Below are 18,934 nucleotides of genomic sequence, written 5' to 3'. Positions count from 1 at the left end.
TCCCGAACAGTAATTTTTTTGTAGTTGGAGGTCCATTCTGTTGTACATCTTTGTTCAAATCTAACCTGGAGGTGTGGTGCGGCCGGAAGGCCACACCTGAGTGGTTATCTGCAATTTAGGCTCCTCCCACCAACCCCAGTCTTCAACCCATTTCACTTTCTCAGTGAGCAGTTCCTGGACCTGCCTATATCAAAAGAGCTTGACTGCCCTGCTTTTTTTTTTTCACTTCTCAGGTACCAACCACCTTCAGCATCATGTCAATCTCTTCTTAATAAAACGGCATGCAACTTTATTTTTAAGTTGTATTTTTGTATATTCTTGTCGCACAGAGCTGAGTCTGGCACAGAGGACACACTCAGTAAACATTTGTCAAATAAAAGAATCTTTCTTGAAAGTTGTATCTTTTGAAGTAAACTGATTATTCGACAGAGAAATAACTGCAGCCTATCCATCCCTGTACGATAGCAAACCTTCCTTTGAAGCTGAAACTTCTTTCCTGTGCTCATACTTCAGAGAAAAAGAAGAAGCTGATAACATCTGAGAGGAAGGAAATAGCTCTTCATGCTGAGTTGTGAATATAACATCACACACGCATTTTTTTTTTTTAAACAGTCCAACCTCCTGAACCGTTTCCAGAGATGGCTTATCTTACTTGGCTTTTGGCTATTCTTCATGTGCACAAAGGTAAAGCCAATCCTATGTCTTCATTTGAAAGTTTTGTTTTGTTTTTGGTGTTTGAGTGTGACAGGCACAGGATCTCTTAAGCATTTTCTCCCTTGTTCAGAAATACTAAAAGTTACAAAAACCAATTTTGTAGTTGAAATTGTCAGTCTTCGCCATGAACTTAGCATACTATTTGTTAAGTCTTATGAATTTTATTTATTTGGTTTTATCATCATTGAATCTAACTCAATTTATGTGATATACATTTTAGCGCTGTGTGAAGAGACATTGTGGGACACAACTGTTCGTCTTTCTGAGACTATGACTTTGGAATGTGTATATCCATTGACGGATAACTTAACCCAGGTGGAGTGGACCAAGAACACTGGCACAAAGAAAGTGAACATAGCTGTTTACCACCCTAACCATAATATGCATATAGATCCTAACTACCTCCATAGAGTGCACTTTCTAAATGCAACAGTGGGGTTCCGCAACATGAGCCTTTCCTTTTACAATGCCTCTGAAGCAGACATCGGCATCTACACCTGCTTGTTTCATGCTTTCCCAAGTGGATCTTGGGAAAAGAAGATAAAAGTTGTCCAGTCAGGTAAGGAAAAACTTTATTTTTCTTTTGGTTGATTGACAATGTTTAATTCTAACTAAACTAAATTAACCCAACTAGCTTAAAATGTTATTGTATTCTTTTCCCAATTCCATTTCTAGACTTTTGATGTTAATTTTCTTCAAAGAATAATGTTGTAACCAATCCCATTTTTTCTTAATTGCCGTCATTTGTGAATGGAGGTGTCGCCTGGGTTTCAATGATTTGGGAGGAAATGGAGATTTACATAGTCTTTATGATGACATAAGTCTAGATTCAAATAATGTTTTCAGCATGTAGATTCAGAGCAATCCCTTCTTTTAAGGCTTATCTCAGCAATGCATGAGCCCAGACCTGTTTGCTGGTCGTTTGGCACTGGTTTCAGCACCTTAATATCTAGGATCTCTTCTGCATGATGTACTCTGATTTTATTAGCAAATTCTGAGCAAAGTTTAAGACCAAGTTCATCTCCAGCCCATATACTTCCTTTTGAAAGTGATAGATATTGTGTCAGAAAGAGAATAATGATGCATGTTAACTGTACCAGTGACTATGCTTAGATTCTTCTCATATGGCCATATGGATTAAGTATGATACATCAAAGAAAGTTTGGGTTTTATAGCCATCATTTTCCATAAAACCCTATGTTAGTGGCTCACTCCCTTTCACTGAAGTAACAGAACAACACATCAAGTTATTAATAAGAACAACAATGCCAACCAACCAGAGCTTCCAGGGACTAAACCACTACTGAAAGAGGACACATGGACTGACCCAGGGCTCAAACTGCATATGTAGCAGAGAATAGCCTAGTAAGGACACCAGTGGAAGGGGTGCCTGCCAAGGTTGGACCCCCCCAGTGCATGGAAATGTTGGTGGGAGGGAATTAGGGGGGTGGATGAGGGAGGGGAACGGGAGGGGGTCTTATGGACAGGAAACCGGGAAAGGAAATAACATTTGAAATGTAAGTTAAAAAATATATCTAATAAAAAAATAAAAATGTAACTCTGAAAAAATAGAGAAAAAATACATTTATATGCAAAAATTTACAGCAAAGTCATTATGCAAAAGAAAAAAGAAAAAAAGAAAAAAGTTATTAATAATTTATTAAAAAAACTACCCTTTTAAATCTCAAAATTTTTCAAAGGATAGGTTTTTAGAAAAAGAATAATGGAGAAATTAAACATATTTGTTATATTTAAACATTTACTTTAGAATGTATCTAAAAAATCTCCTTTTATGCTTTATTTACAACTTAACAAAATCTATAAGTACTGTATTTCATATAATATAATGACAGGATTGATGTATTTAATTCTAAAGACAAACTTAAAGATTCATAAATCCTAATGTGCATAATAAATTGTCAGAATTACAACACAAAGAGGGAGTTGGTTTATTTAATATTAAAAGAAAAAACCCTTAAAAATCAGAAATCCTAATGTGCATAGTAAATTGTCAGAATTATAATATAAAGAGGGAGTTGATCTATTTAATATTAAAGAAAGAAATTTAGAAATCAGAAACCCTAATGTGCATAAAACTGTCTAAATTTCACAGGAAAGAGGGATACCATATGATTGTCACAAATACTGACTTCTGTTCTTAACTTGTAACTCTCTATGGTAGAAGAATCATCCTTTCAGTACCTTAGACAGATTTCCTTATCCCTCCCCACTGTACTCTTGGCCATAAACATTATCTTTGCAATATCTGCATATGGGAGTGCTGGGCTAAGTAAAGTCTTCTGGCCTTTCCAAGGCCTCTAATCTGTATGAGTCCCATATGGGTAACACCATTATTGGATGTTAAGTGATGTATGGGGAGTCATGAGTCTCTAGGACTGGAAAGGATGATAAGTGACCATTGCATATATATGTATAGACCCTTTGTGTATTATTCTCTCCTTCATTCCTTGGTATTTAAACAGAGAATTGAGCTAGTTAGAGATCTCATTTTGGATAAGAAATACTATTAGTGGAAATGACATTAAAATGCTTATTAGCTTTAAAATAGAGATTCTTAAGTAAAAACTGATGCTGTATTATTTTCCCAATTTCATGGTAAAATATGCTAAGGTGACTTAGGTAGTGACCTTTCAAAACAGTTTATTGATTGCAGAGTTTGTGGAAGTTTTGGGGAGCACATTGATCACCTTGGATCTCTGACCTTAGTAGTCAGTTAAATAAAATATATTTCTAGTTAAATAACCACCTCCCCGACCTGCCAGAGAGAGACCCATTCCAATATCCTGCTCAACTTTCACTTGAAATCTACTCTTTATGAAGCAATTGAGTATCTCTTGTAGTACATTTGAATACTCAACCACAGGAAGAGAACATTTTCTGGTGCCTAATTTAAAAAGGAGAGATGAGAGATAGAGACATAGAAACATCACATACTTGCCAACAGAGATGAATCTCACACCTATTTTGGGATATGATTCATTAGCTAGCTAAAGGACTGCATAGTCTATAGTACAATAATTCTGCTCTGTTTGCTATTCTTAGAGCTTGCCCACATGAATTAGAAATCCCCATCCATGTTTATACCAACACTGATGACAGGAGCAATATTGGAAAACTACCCAGAAGCTCATCAAGAGTAAGATAGGCAAATATGAAGGGCTCATCCATGCAGTAGGAAACTGCATTCCTAAGGGAGGACTCATCACTATGCTCACCAACAGAAATGAATCTCAGCAAAATCACACTAAGGAAGTAAGCATACCAATGATGACTTTGGGTGTGGTTCCTGTCTTTTACATTGTATAGATATGCAAGACTGAGTAAAACATGATTGATTGACATATAGACAACAACAACAACAACAACAACAACAAAAAGAAAGCTACAAGAAACAAGTTCTAAAACATGATCAGGAAGAGCATAAAGTTAGGATTGACCACCAGTTTTCAATTATCATCATCACAGTGATACTCATATAGAGACATTTTATTTACTATTCTCAGAACTCTATTATAGCATTTCTTTCAAATACACTGAGCTTCTAGGAAGATGTTGAAAATATTTAATTTCAGTTTTTGAGAAGTTCAAAGATTACTACTTAAGGTAAGCAAAAAATTTCCACTCTTATTTGGCCTGAATGTTAGTGAGAAGGAAGCTTTATGAATGCACCCAAATTTTTATGATTTAAGAACTGGAAGATATTAATTTTAGTTTAAAATGACAGAGGATTAGGAGACCAAATTGGGCTTATAAGAAAGGAAGTCCTTCTGGTCCCTGAGTTAACATAGCCTCTAAGTACCTATGTTATGGAGCAGTAGAGTAGAAGAGCATTTCAGGACTGAATATACCAGCTTTCAAGTTATTTTATCACCCAGCATATGTGAAAAGGAAAGTTAAAAAATATCAATGAATAGAAGGAAAAGACTAAGGCCATAGTCTTATAGAAAGATCAAAATGAAGTGTGTGAGGGTGATTACATACAAACATGGAAATTATGGGGAAAGGAGGGAGAGAGACAGGTGTGGAAAGATGAAGCTGAAAAAAATAGATCAGTGGTGTGAGATCAATTAGGTTGGACATAGAGTTGCTGCTCACTATGTCCCTTTAAAGCATGTCATTCTTCGTGAGTGGGACAAAGATGTTCATGTCTTCCACACTCCTTTCGACAGTCCCTTTCTTACCCCTGCTAGTCTAGCACTCTTTGCCCAGGTGCCAGCAGTTGACATATCAGCTAAATGGTCCATGCATGTTTATTGCTGGTTAGCAGTGTCCAGAGGTCCCTTTAATATTTGCGGCTTCAGAACTGGTAGTAGTCCCATGGAACCCATGGTAAAATAGTATTAAAAGACAATAATGTTCACCTCTAGATCAAGTTGGGACAGTATGCTTTTTCCCCTGTAGTGTTAGTATGATGTCAGGATTCAAAGGTGGAAAGGGAAGAGTGTCCTAGATCTAGTTTCTTTAAATAGGCTTGCTGATATGGAAAAATGAACTCATCCATTAACTCATCCACCAAATCCTTATTAAGAAACTAAACTATTCTAGAATATGTCCAGTGATTTTTGAAGCTAAAAAGGCACAAACCTTAGCTCTACATGTAGTTTATCCTGGCTTACAATTCATAGCCTTTATCAGACTATCAGCTGATAGGCTCTACCAGCATGGTTTTATTTCAGATTTTTCTTTTGATTATCCAGAATTAACAAAGAAGTAAAATGCATAAAATGACAGGTACAAAGTGATTAAGGTAGACTTGGTCAAAAGGTTAAGGTCATTCTGATTGTAAAAGGATGTTTCAAAGCTGGTAAGAGGGTCACTAAGAAATAATCTCCCACAGACTCTTATTTCAAAGATTACTGGAAATTGTTCAGATATTTATCTGTATTCTTTTAATTCTCAAAGGTCAAGTAAATCCACACTTCTTCCTCTGGTCCTTACTGTAGATACTCTTTACCCAGTCTGAAAGAAGCAGCCAGCTACAAAATCTGGAACACATTTCCTCTATAGAGCAGGTTTTGGGGTGTCGGTTTGTGTGGGTACTGGTATGTGGTGGAGACAAGGCCTCATGCATGAGTAAGAGTGAGCACGCTTCAGTATTTGATACCTATCAACATTACCATGGAACATATCTAGCCCACGGGTCAGGTTTATCCAAGACTGTCTAGGCTTCATTATGCCTTTGAGTTTTTCTCATCAAAAGTCAAAAGCTGCAGAGAGCAAGCATAGATTTCTGGAGAATTAGTGCATACATTAAAATTCCATTACAGGAATTTACACATAAACTAGTCACAGTACTGACTAAAGGCAAGACCATGGACTTTGTTTTAAAGAATAAAAACATTGAATTTTGAACATGCAAATAAGAAAATAATTACTGAAGGAAGTGTAGAGAATAAAACTCTCAGCTCCAGAGCTGGCTTGAGAGAATCTTTATGAATTTTCTCTGAGGTAATGCTGTCAGTAGAGATCTGATTTAAAACTGTAAAGAAACAACCTGATTTACAAACTGCATTTTTGATGTTGCCCTTTGTTTTGACTTTATAGGTAGTGGTGATTAGAAATAGGATTGCCTCTCCATTCCTTCATGAAAATGGTGGGAAACTATTTCTGAAGACAATAAAGGTTTTAAAACTGCTAACAATTTTAAGACCATCAAGTCAATTCTTCTGGGATCAATGCAAAATGACTCCCTGGGGCAACATCTCATGTACTTACTTTAGAATTGTTTTAATTAAATAACTCCACTGATGGGACTCCTGGCACTTCCCTAGAGAGATTATTCACAATCCAATAAATCTTAATGTGAGAAATTTTCTCCTGACTTCAGCTATTTAGCCAACTTACATCTTTAAAACCTTGCTCTTTTTCATAATCTTCCCAGAAAGAAATATTTATGTTCCATAAGATGAAGGTATAGAAAGGTATCTAAGGCAAGGTCCATAATCCAAAGGATATTGGTTTAGGAAAGATCATGTCTAGGGAAAGACCATATCCCATAGACAGGCGTCAAGAGAAAAAACTATGTTCAACAGAAGAGGGATATAGGAAGATGTCTAGGGAAAGAGTGATAATGTGCCAATTTATATTTACTAACACTTGAAATAGAAATGAGCGCCATGCCTCGGGAATGCAGCAAGGGTAAAGATAGTGGTCAGTAAGAATAAAATATGGGCATGAGCTCTGTGTTCAAATGTTCAACTTAATCATCAGGATGATTACAGAAGTTCACATTCTCATTTCAGCTGACTGGTTCCAATACAAATTTGTGCTATTTCTTGGGAGCAGTATGAAATTCATTCTTCTACCATATTAAAAGTTCAGAAAGTCTTAGTGAAAGTGTGCATATGAGTGTGTGTGCATGTCCTGTGTGTGTTCTCTTTTTAATTGAGAATAGATTCTTCTCATATACACTACGTTATGACCACAGTTTTCCCTTTATTCACTCCTCCCAGCTTCTCCCTTTTTCCCTTATTGTTCAGATCCACTTTTCCTCCATTTCCTATCAGAAAGGATCAGTACTACAAGAACAACCAAAGATGATAAAACAAAACATAAGACAAGGCAAATGCCCTTATACTAAGACTACAAAGCAATCCAATAGGAGGAAGAGAGTCTCAACAGCATGAAAAAGTGTCAGAGACACACCCATTCCCTCTGTTAGGAGTCCCACAAAAACACCAAGCTTACAGCCATAATATATATGTAAAGGACTTTGTGCAGACCTGGTGCTTGCTGCTTTAGTCTCTGTGAGCTCCCATGAGCACTGCTTAGTTGATGTAATGGACCATGTTCTTCTGGTGTCCTCCATGCCCTCTGACTCTTACAATCTTTCCTCACCTTCTTCTGTGGGGTTGCTCAAGCTTGCAAGAGAGGGACCCAATAGAGATTCCATATTTAGACTCTCCATATAATGTCTGGCTATGGTTCTCTGCACTCACTCTATTCCCATCTGTTGTTTGAGGAAGCCTCTCTGATGTTGACTGGACAAGGCACTGATCCATGAATGTAGCAGAATATGATTAAGAATCATTTCATTGTTTTTTGTTGGGAGTGGGGGAGTCATGATTGGTTTTATCTAGGTCTTTGGGCTATCCAGTCTCTAGTTCCTGGCCATCTACACAGTGTAGGTAATGTGCTCTCTCATGGTGTGGACCTCAAATTAAACCAGACATTGGCTGGTCACTTTCACAAGTTCTAAACCACCATTGCCCCAGCACACCTTCTAGGCAGGACAGATTATAGGTCAAAGTTTTTGTGGTTAGGTTGGTGTCCTGGTTTCTCTTTTGACAGCTTGCACAGTACCTTCCTGTGCCAAAGAGAATAGAATGTAGGTGTGAATGCTTCATGCAGTCACTAGCTCAAACTCTCTACATTCAATGAACTGTCACGATGTTGTCATCAGCAGTGGAGCCCCACTGTTTGTTTTTTGAGGCTGACCCTCTATTCTAGCTGACCCTGAATAGATCATGGAGCTGTCTCAGCCAACAACTCAACTGAATGTAATCCTATCCCTCACCACTTGCTTGGTTATAAAAATGCCCAGTTCAGACTCTATCCTCCATTACCAGGGTTCCTCACTAAGGTCACCCTCATATATTCCAGGAAGATTTAACTGCATTGGATTCCCACAGTGCCTCAAATCCCCAGATTATAGGAAAAATTTAACCATATTTCCATTTAATTTCATGAATGTATAGAGCGAATTTATTTTTCTTTACAAACTGCATGCTATAATTGAACATACACTATTTTTCAAGTGAAAAAATCCAAGGAATTCCATTATTATTTTTGATAGAGGGCTTGGTAATGTTAGAGCACTTAACCATCAGATAGTATTTTTCATGAGGTCATGACATCATATTTCTCAGTGTAACCCTTCATTATCTGCTTCTATATATGTGGTGCTGGAGATAAAAATTCAGTTCTCATGCATGTGAGCTACCACTCTGCTTTTCACCCAGTCTCTTCTCTAATATCTTTAAAAATATGTAGTTATGAATAGTTAAATAAATGATATTTATAAATAGACCTTCTATTTTTCTCATATGCTAGAACCATTTTATAAAAATAAGAATTTAATCAGATGGAAATGTCCAAGAACTATTACTGCATTTCCTTGAACTGACTCGATATTTATTTTCTCATTATTCATGTAGTATAACCATGACATTTTTGTTAAAATAGCAGAATTAAAGAATTAGACCATAGGGAAAATTATAACATTGTTGTCAAGTGGCACTATTGTGCATAGAATTATAATTGATTGGATGTTTAGATTGAATGGTAACAATAATTTAAATACGTATGCAAATCCATTCTATCTTATTGGAAATTATACATGTACATGTTTGTGTGTGTGATGTGCTAAGAAACGCCTCTGCTGTGAGTTATTATATAAGAAAGGCCTTTATCTGTGAGTTGAAATAACAGCAGCTGGCTAAACATATTAGATGGAAGATTGTGCTAATTAGCATTCAGCAAAGTCTGGGGAAATAAGAGATGAGTAAAATTTCTTCTGGTTTGGTGGGAACCATGAGCCGGGAAATGGGCTTTGAATATAACATTTTGTCACATGCTTTGGGATAGGTCGGGAAGTACAAATTCTAGATACTGGATTTCACATAGCAGTTAGTAAAGTTTTTATAAAGTGAACGTTACATATTGGCCACATCTTGCAGTAGTATATGGGGTGGTTGGGTTGAGAAAGTAGAAAGATGGGTCAGGTCAAGTAACTGAGAGAAAGAGAACCCTGTCAAACAGAGAGGACACAGCCTTTAAACCAAGGCCCACAAGACAGTCTGTACTATAGATTACTTAATTTACTTTCCTCTGTTCCAATAAAGAAAACTTTCTGCATTCAATTCTAGCTGCCTCTCCCCCTTGCTGCATTTCCATAAATATTTACGGATGAAAGACCACCTGGAATATGGTTAGCACCATTCCAGGTTGGAGGCTTGGACTGAATAAAATGGTGCCCTGAGTATTAGTCCTTTTTTAAAATTCTTCTTCATAGCTATGTATACAATGTGACCAGCTACCTCACACTCTTGTTACCATACCTTTCTTTGCCATTATGGATTGTGTTTTAGCTGTGAGCCCAAATAAACCTGGTTTGGTCACAACAATGAGAAGTGTGACTAATATATTTCCTATGTTGTTTGCAAATGCTATGAGTTTTCTCTACTCCCCCTGTGTACATCATTTCTGGGAACATGTAACTTAGAAGACATGCTCAATAAAGAAACAAAGAAATAGAGTACTAGGAGCTGATACCTCAACACAAATTCATTATTATTGATCCTGGGATATATATAGGAAAGCATTAATTTTATTATTATTTTATTAATATAATTTCATAATAGTAACTTATTATTATTATTAAGTGGAACATAGCAATTTTTCTTTTATGAGTTCTGTTCAGGAAGTCAAAAACACTTTCCTGGGTAGTGACAGAGGATTTTTGTCATATCTCATTTGCCAAAGAGGTCTGAATAGAAGAGAAATATCTGATTGATCATTTATGGAAAGTAAATTCAAACAAGAGCAAAACTGTAATGAATGGGGATGATAAAAGTAGATTTTAGAAATACAGTTTTGTGAGACTGACAGTTTGGGAAAACAGAAGGGTAATGGGGATGGAGATTAAGGTGCGTATTTGAGAACAAGTAGTGACAACACCTATTGACTATGTCAGAGGCATTGGTAAGGATAAAGGAGTTATGAATGACATTCAGTTCCAACGGTAGAAGAGTAGCAAGGACTAAGTTTGGAAAGGGGAATACAGCTTTACTTATATGTAAGCAAAAAGTATATAAAAGAGTTTGAAAGTTATGTTCTTTCATTCTTCTTTGCCACATGGTATTTCTCCCAAAAATTCTAGAATTGGAAGTAGACATTCTTTTAAATTTCCTTTAGATTTATTTATTTTATGTGCATGAGTGTTTTTCCTGGAGTTACAGAGGGTTGTCAGCTGCCATATGGGGAGTGGTGATGAAATCTGGGTTCTCTGCAAGAGCAACAAATGTGTTTAGCTAAACAATGTGTTTAGCTGATGAACTATCTCTCCAGTCCCAGGGTAGACATTTCCTCTTAACAAGACCATGCTGCAGTTCTTATCTTAGTTTGTGCTTGGTTACACAGTAAGCATCAAAACCTTTCCCCAGTTTTCTGGATTCAGGAGTTAGAATAATAGCTTTAAATTTAATGCCCTATCCATCTTTAGACTACTACCCAGTGAAAACATAGGAGTGTTTTGAAACATGATAGGTGAGATTGTGTCATATAGTTTGGCTGTCTGCATTTATAAAGCAAATTCAGTGGGGATAGAGTTAGTTTTCCCAGGGAGGTGAATTTTCTCAGTATATAAGATCAAAGGCTCATCATTTCTTGGCAAAAACATGGTGTCTGTTGGTTCATTCTCTAAGGGCTTCTCCTGCAAAGTCACTCTCTCTTTATCCACTGAAAAACATTTATTGTCTGTGACTCCATTTCACTTACTCCCTTTCCTTGATGTTCTGAAATTTTATCTGCATTTAATTTTGGAGCTGCGGGCAGGTATTTTCAAGCATTCTTTTGGTCTCATTACAATTTGTACCTCTGGGCATTGTAACTCTTCCCTGTTGAATGGTCCCTCTACTTTTCTTAGGGTTGTACCTTCATCTGAGTATGACTCTTTGACTTTGCATTTTAGCCATAAGAGGTTTTATTTTAAGCACAGGACCCTTTAGATCTATTAGAATATATTTCCTTTAGACTTTTAAACATATTTTCCAGTATTCTTGGGGTTTCTTTTGGGACTTTTACCTTTTAAACCAGAATTTATATGTATATATATTTAAAACCAGAATATTTGCATTTTAGTATTGTTTCCATTTGTTAACCATGAAAACTTTCCAGTGAACATTCTTTGACTTTCTATTCAGAATAACTTTTAGTCATCTGAAGAGGCAATTGCTTCAAAGCAAACAATTTATGTGTCTCTTCCGTTGCACATCATGACATAAAAGTCAATATATTTTTTATTCTCATGGACTAAGTAACCAGTCAGAAGAGCAATCTGAGTGTACTAAGATTTTTTCAAAGGAGAGGTTCAAGACAGAATGTGGACAATTTAGCTATGCACTTTGTCTCCTGTGTTTGATTCTTCTATCTGACTGGTTTTGTGTAGTATTTCCTTTTATTATGTTTGCACTATGTTGATAGCATCACATGGGTGACTGGTTTCTACCATATAAAATACTGAATTCTGTAGCAGTTGCTATTTAGAACTAAGTTAAGATATCCTCAGCATCTTATTTGTATAGACTATTTCCCCAACCCCCACATTCTGAGTCAGATTTATTGGAGCTGTCCCTTGCTTCAAAGGTTCCTCTTAATCCTTTCAATATTTTAATACTTGGGTATTTGTGTTGGCAAATTATGATTTTTCTATTAGTTCTAAGATAGAGTAGTTGAAGCTTCATTAAGGAGCAATAAGGTTGAAAAAAATCAGAATGGTTGGTTCTATAAAAGAAACATAGAAAATTTTTGTTGGAAGCAGGAGACTTGAAAAATCATGTACTGGGTTCTAGTTGGTTCGGATTTCTTCCCTCTGTATTTAGTACCAACACCTTTCATACTCCAACCTCTAGGCTTGTCTTTCTACAGTGTGACCCTTTTTTTCCCACACTATCCCAGAACTTGCTAATTTTTCTACCATTGTTCCTGTCAAAACTGCTCTCCTAAATTTGTGTGAAAATAATCACTTCAGCTATTTGGAGTGCAACTGTTAGGACCATGAAGGATAATCCTACTAGGCACTTATTCTCATTATTGTGAATTCTTAAACTGTGTCCTGAATCTTGGTCTCTTCACTTTATTTGCTTAGTGAAGAGATGATTCCTGGTTTCTATTAAATTCAGCAGTTCTAAATTATCTCTGTAGTTCTTTAACATTAGTTATTCTACTGACCCTGGTTGACTTCTAAACATTACATACATTCAGGAAATACAGACTTTCTTCTCAATGATGAAATCGCTTTTCATTTCTTATACTAAGTATATATTATAATATAAAAATAATATGTTACTTTATTTAGAGCAAATTACAAATCTTGCAACATATTTGCAGTACTTCTATTTCCAGTATAGATAACTTAGTGAACTATTTAGTAACTGATAGCTGGCCATTTATCATGGGAGATTCTCTATGTGTTAGGGAACTGGTAATAATGGATAATAAATGATTAATGTCTCTTAGTAGTCCCTTAAGTATGTTTATCCAGATATATTCAACCAGAACATTCCTGTAAAGTAAAAACAATCCCTCAGAGGAAGAACAGAATTCAAACTAAAACCAAAATAGAGTAAAAACTCCTTTATTTGGCTAATGAGAAGACAACTCATTGATGTTAATTTTCAGAGATAATGAAAGAGACATAATTATGACAGAGGAAGTGGTTCTAAGCTGTTTTCATCAGGCACATGATGTCTGGTCCACTTCACTCCTGGAGTGTGTGATTGTTGGCCTTTTAGTCACAGGGCCTGGGAGAGTTGTAATGTCAGTACCCTTCTTCGAGTAGGAAGCTGTTCCTTATCTGGAGCTCTGAACATAAAATAAATCAACAGGACGTGCTAAATTCTGATAGAAATGCTGCAGTAGAAAAATGGAAAGTTAAAAGCTACAGCTTCTCCAGAGGAACCTCAGAAGTTCACATGTGATACTATCAGGATGTATGTAGAGTTCAAAGATTTCAGCAGAAAGAATTGTCAGCACAAGGACATGAAGTGAGTGAGAATTATGAAGACATGATGGGTTGAAGTATAGTAATGGTGATTACAAACTATAGGCAGGTGAGGAAAGAAATGGAGTGGAGAGGTTTGAAGGCCGACTATACTTGACGAACTCTGTGATGTTAGAGATTTCAGGTTTGCAAGCAGGGAGGGCTGAGACCAAATTTATATTTGGGAAGGAATTTCCTCCCATAGAAAAATTTGGTTATAAATATTCCTTGCCTCTGCACAAAAACTAAAACAACTACATTCTAAGACAGCAACAAGTTGTATTGGTTACTTTCACATTGCTGGGGCCATGGCACTGGGTAGAACCCATTTAAGGGAGGAAACGCTTATTTTAATTTGTGGCTTAGAAAATTTGGTCTATTACAGTGAGGAAGGAGTGGTGGCTATCATGCTATTATGGTAGCAGAACGAGCATGCCACTGTCGATAAGGAAGCAGGAAGCATGCCAAAACCAGGGCTCTAAGCGGCAAAGGCCTTGCCCTAGGGAACTAGGCACATGTTCCAATGTCTTTGAACATGGTACCAATAGCACCAGGGGAACAATTATTTAACATAACTCTGAGGGTGATGTTTCATATTTAGAACATTAGACTGACTATTCCCCACTGCCCACAAAGTTTTGTGGTCAACTCTTAATTCTGTGTATGTTTAGTTTGAGTTCAACAGTCTTTGCAAGTCTTTACAGTGACAAAAATGGTTCAGAAGTGCAAAGTTTAAGTCTTTTTTTCTCACACAAGGCAAATTCCTAACTTAAGCCCCTACAAAGTAAAGAGGCCATGCACACTTCCAGTACACAATGGCATAGGTAATCATTGCCACTTCTTTAGGGAAGAAAGGAGACTAAAATGCAAAATCGAAACCCCAGCATGCTAAACAGCAAATCCTGTAGCTTCTTATCAGACACCTGGGACACATGGGGTAATGACTTAGAGTTCCATTCAGTTCTTGCAGCTCTCATCATCAAATGCCCCGTTTCTCCTTGAACCTTAGGCTTCACCTTTACAGCTTCACACATGTCTTGGAAGAATTCCCTGCAGAAAATCTAGCCCGGTTACACATGATCTGTGCTCCCAAGATTACCTTAAACGTCTGTCTTTGTGCCAGCTTCCGTAATTCTGTAACTTGCATTCTCCGTGCCTACAAAACCACAGAGACTTTTTTTTTTCTTTTCCAGTTTGAGAAATAATGGAGCACCCTTTCAGCATGGCTGTATCAGTCTCTGAGTACTTGGGTTGCAGAACTCAAAAAACCCATTTCCGTAGGTCATCATTTTCAGCAGGGTACACTGTAGCCTCTTTAATGTCAGAAATCTGTAATCTCTTTTCAAAGAAATGCTTTTCAAATGAGTTTGTATGAGTGGGTGAGGATTCATCCTCAAAGGCCCCCTTCTAATATTCTAGTGTACTTGTGGGTCCTCCTGTGGAGTGTTAAACCTTAGCAACATAAGCAGCACTTTCTTGAAGGTTCTTAGCCAGAAATATTTAACATTTTTTTTCTGGTTAAATCAGATATTTCCCACATCGCTCTGCTTTTTTGCTAATAGTTTTCATTATAATCCTGACTTATGGTAGCTATATGAAACCACGCCTCAGCTTATAGTTGTGGTGTTTGAAATTTCCTCCATGGAATTCATCAACACATTACTCTTGCATTCAGGTTCATTAAAAAAACAAACAAACTAGGAAACAGACAAGATGCAGATACAGTTTTTTTTTTTTTTTGCTTGTGAAATAAGTGGCCTCCAGTACATTTTCAATAATCTTGGTTCCTATCAGTAACCTCATGGACACGTTTAGTGTCTGTGTTTCTGATAGTGTTCTGGGCTTCTGAGCTGTCACTTGAATTGTTCACTGAACTCTGTTCACAGCATTCTAGGGATTCTTTAGTTCCCATCACCAAACAGTTCCAAATTCCTCCCTGAAGTCAGTGAGAATACTTAATGAGTTGAGCAATTTTACTTTTAAAACAGCATGAGTGTAATTTTTAGTTTCAAGTCTGTAGGGGATATACTTTAAGTGGGAAGTAGAGGTTATGAATAAGAAAAATAAACATACCACTGGTACATGTTGTAGCAGAATTATTAGAAAGAATTGTGATACTTTTCATGAGTTAAGTAAAGCAGATTATCTTCAAGTTTGTTTTTTCCCAGTTGAGTTTATGGAAAGAGCAGGAAACAAAGAAGATGAAGGTTGGGAAGTTCATGTGCCTTTTAACCTTATAGTAATAAACTCTATTTTGAAATGGTATTACTTTAAAAATCTTCATTCAACACGTGGAAATGTTATATAAACTACTTATTACTATGAATAGTGTGAATCTGTCTTGATAAGCAATTTATTCTGTTAGATTAAATCCTCAGAGTTCTTCAGCAAAGAACAATAAAAATGAGAATACACTTTGCCTGGTGTTACTTATTTCACACAGAGATAATATTTCTCCTCTTCTAGCATTTGTTTATCCTTAAAACTTAGATAATCTTCCTGCATTGAACTCTCCCCAAAAGTACTTATCAGTTCTTTTTTCTTTGATAGTAGGTATTGTTGGAAGGCTTTTATCTCCCTCCCCAATGATCCTTTAAATGTGCGGTACAAATGAAAATGTTTTCTTTTCTTTTACGCGATAGTTTCTGTTTCAAGACATGTTTGAAATATTTTAAGACACACTTTTCAGTAGGATAGCAGATTGTTCTCTCCTGTATCTGTGGACAGAGCCTAGACAGCTTTATGGAATGTCTGAATTGCCTGGGTTTTTCATTGTTCTTCCTCACCTTGAGAATAATTGTAAGAGAGAGGCCATGGTCAGATTTTGTTTAATCCTTAAAAAAATGATAACTCAGTAAAGATAATGTCCAATACTTACAAGACCCAGCAGGCAAAACCACAGCTGTCGAAATATTTTCTGGAGAAAGTTTTAGTTTTCTTGTTTTTGACTTTTTCTTTTTTTCATCTTAGTTTTGTCTTCTAGAGCCTCCAGCAGCCATATTACTTTTAAATTATCCTTCATATTTGTATCACCCGGGCAGAGGTTCTAATATCTCTAGTCTTTCTGTTTACTTCTACACAGATTAGTGCACAAAATTATTGAAACGAATCACCATCACACCCATATGTTCAATGTGAGAAATTCAAACTATATTTATCCGTCAACCCTCCATGTCTCTACTTCAGTCCCTCCAACCAATTCCCAGTTCACACTGGGAGATTCTGAAGTCCAGATGATGCCTGATAATCTCTAGCTTTGCTCTATGTCAATGCTCGATTTTTTTTTTTTTTTTTTGCTTAGGGTAATTCCTCTTATATTGCATCATTTTATATACTCACACAGCACTTTATATGTTAATTCTGTTTAATTTTATGGCTACTTAGTAGTTTCTAGCCCTGTGACAATGGGGCCACATCTGTCTTACTATGTACTTCATCCACTTCTTTAATCCCTGACATAATTTAGTCCTTTACTAAATAATTATGTATTTATTTATATCTGCCGTGCTGGGAATAAGCCAAGGGCCTCATGAATGCTAGGTCTTTACCTAATAAGCTACAAGTCCAACTCCATTTTAAAACACCGAATTAGTGGTTGCAATGACTGTAGGCTCATTCAGGGAAGGGGTATTTCTTATTCATCTTTAAAATGTATGTCTTTTCCCACAAACCTTTTTATAGTAGACCTATAAAAGATCCATGAAGGACTAATGACTGAATGCTATGCCATTTGTGGGTCAGCCTTAGATGACTACTTATGCACTTTGGTACTTAGTTTGCCTAGACACAAGACACATCTCAACCAATGTTGCTTTGGACCAGAAGTTTTAGTATAACACAGTTTCAATATTTCAATCAGAGCTATTGGTGCTTAGCTTTTATATTATTCAGTTTATCATAATTGTGACCAAATATTTGGCAGAAACAACTTAAGGAACAAAAGGTTAATTTTGCTCACCGGAGCAGAGCGTCATGATGGGAAAACCATGGCAGTGTGGTTCTATTCACAGCAGTGGGAAACTGTGGTAGAGTTCTTAACATGGCTATATGTCAGGAGGCAAAGGCCAAAATTAGGACAGGTATCCCCTCTAAAGCACACCCCCTGCCAGCCTCAATAGTTGCTTGCTATTTCAAGTAGGTCACATTTTCCAAAGAAGTCATGATTTTAGCTGTACTAATCCTTGGGAACAAGAGTTCTAATCATGAGCTTGTTGGGGACATTTCAGATTCAAAGCCTCTTCTGAGTGAGTTGAAGTGCTCATTTCTTTCACCACCACTTCCCTGTTGTTTCAAACCATTTGATACTTTTCAATGACTTTGATCCTCATAAAGTGGTATAAGAATTAAAGATAAAGTAATAATTTTGGAATGCATAGTGATGAAAGGAACAATTTGGAAAAGTTAACTTTAATAAACAAGTTGAATCAGAGGGTATATACAACATTCTGCTGTGCAGAAATGCAACTCAGCAACCGAGAGACATGTCTTAACACACCACCATGCATTAAATAAATGTATGTTAAAAGGTGTCTAATCATGAGGAGTTGGTTTTTGGACAACAGGGTTTGGAGAAGCTCAATGGAAGAAATAGCACATGACTCCCCAGCCAAAGATGGAGGAAAGGTACTGCTGTGGACAGGAACCCCTGACTAGGTGCTAAGAGGTGAAACAAGTGAGTCTTAAGACAATTTTAGTAAAAGCCCAAGGTAGAAGTGAATGATGCAGCAAAGCCAGCCCTGATAACTCATGTTTTTTCCCCCATTAGGATTGATGGTGGTACTAAGAAGTTTAAGTTTATTTCTAAGTACTCTAGGACAATTTAGGATTGTAGACTAGGAAAATACAGGTCTGGATTTATTTTCCAGGATTGCTCTGATTATTTTAGGGATTGATGGGAGCTAGGCATGAGTAGAGAGAATGGTGGCATGATCACTGAAGGGCCAGACAATTAAGAGTTGATAATTAGTCTAATTAATTTAGTTGAGAAGGCAGAGCATTAGTCAGACAGAAAGCTACTAGATCCACAGAAGGGGTGATGGAATTTGCAGGTGAGTTAAATGAGAAAATGGCAGGGAGGTGAAGGCTGACCTCTGAACTGGGCTGCTGACATGTAAGGATATTATTTATAGTAATGAATGACATTAGAAGGATACCATATTCCAAAGAATGGGAAGCTATAGTGTTCTATCAATTTTCCTTAGGGCAAAATTAATGAATGTTCATTAGGAATGGGTATTACGTATGAACAGCTCTTGATTCCTGTTATATGTGATTGTTCCTTGGTATAGATTCTAGGTGATAAATCATAGTTTCACATTAAATGATGAAGTTATAGTCTCTAGTCCAGCAACTCATTAGAAAATATTATTCTGTGCCTAATTCTTGTCTAAGCATTAAGAGAACATTATTTTTATGTCACTCTATAAATCAAATGCAACA

The 18,934-nt window shown here is 36.6% G+C and overlaps 1 protein-coding gene across 1 annotated transcript in view; it reads left to right on the top strand.

The window, feature by feature from the left end:
* The first annotated feature begins 522 nt into the window (after positions 1-522).
* Cd226 (CD226 molecule) overlaps positions 523-18,934 on the top strand; it is a 74,254-nt gene continuing 55,842 nt past the window's right edge. The window contains exons 1-2 of the mRNA XM_032886043.1: positions 523-684; positions 935-1,273. Of these exons, the coding sequence (XP_032741934.1) occupies positions 639-684; positions 935-1,273 (385 nt within the window). The 5' untranslated portion in view covers positions 523-638. The remainder of the gene's footprint in view (positions 685-934; positions 1,274-18,934) is intronic.

This window comes from Rattus rattus, chromosome 15 (assembly GCF_011064425.1).
Source record: "Rattus rattus isolate New Zealand chromosome 15, Rrattus_CSIRO_v1, whole genome shotgun sequence".
In the NCBI taxonomy this organism is placed as follows: Eukaryota; Metazoa; Chordata; class Mammalia; order Rodentia; family Muridae; genus Rattus; species Rattus rattus.
Note: the sequence above shows the minus strand (reverse complement) of the source record. Positions and strands in the feature narration are given on the sequence as shown.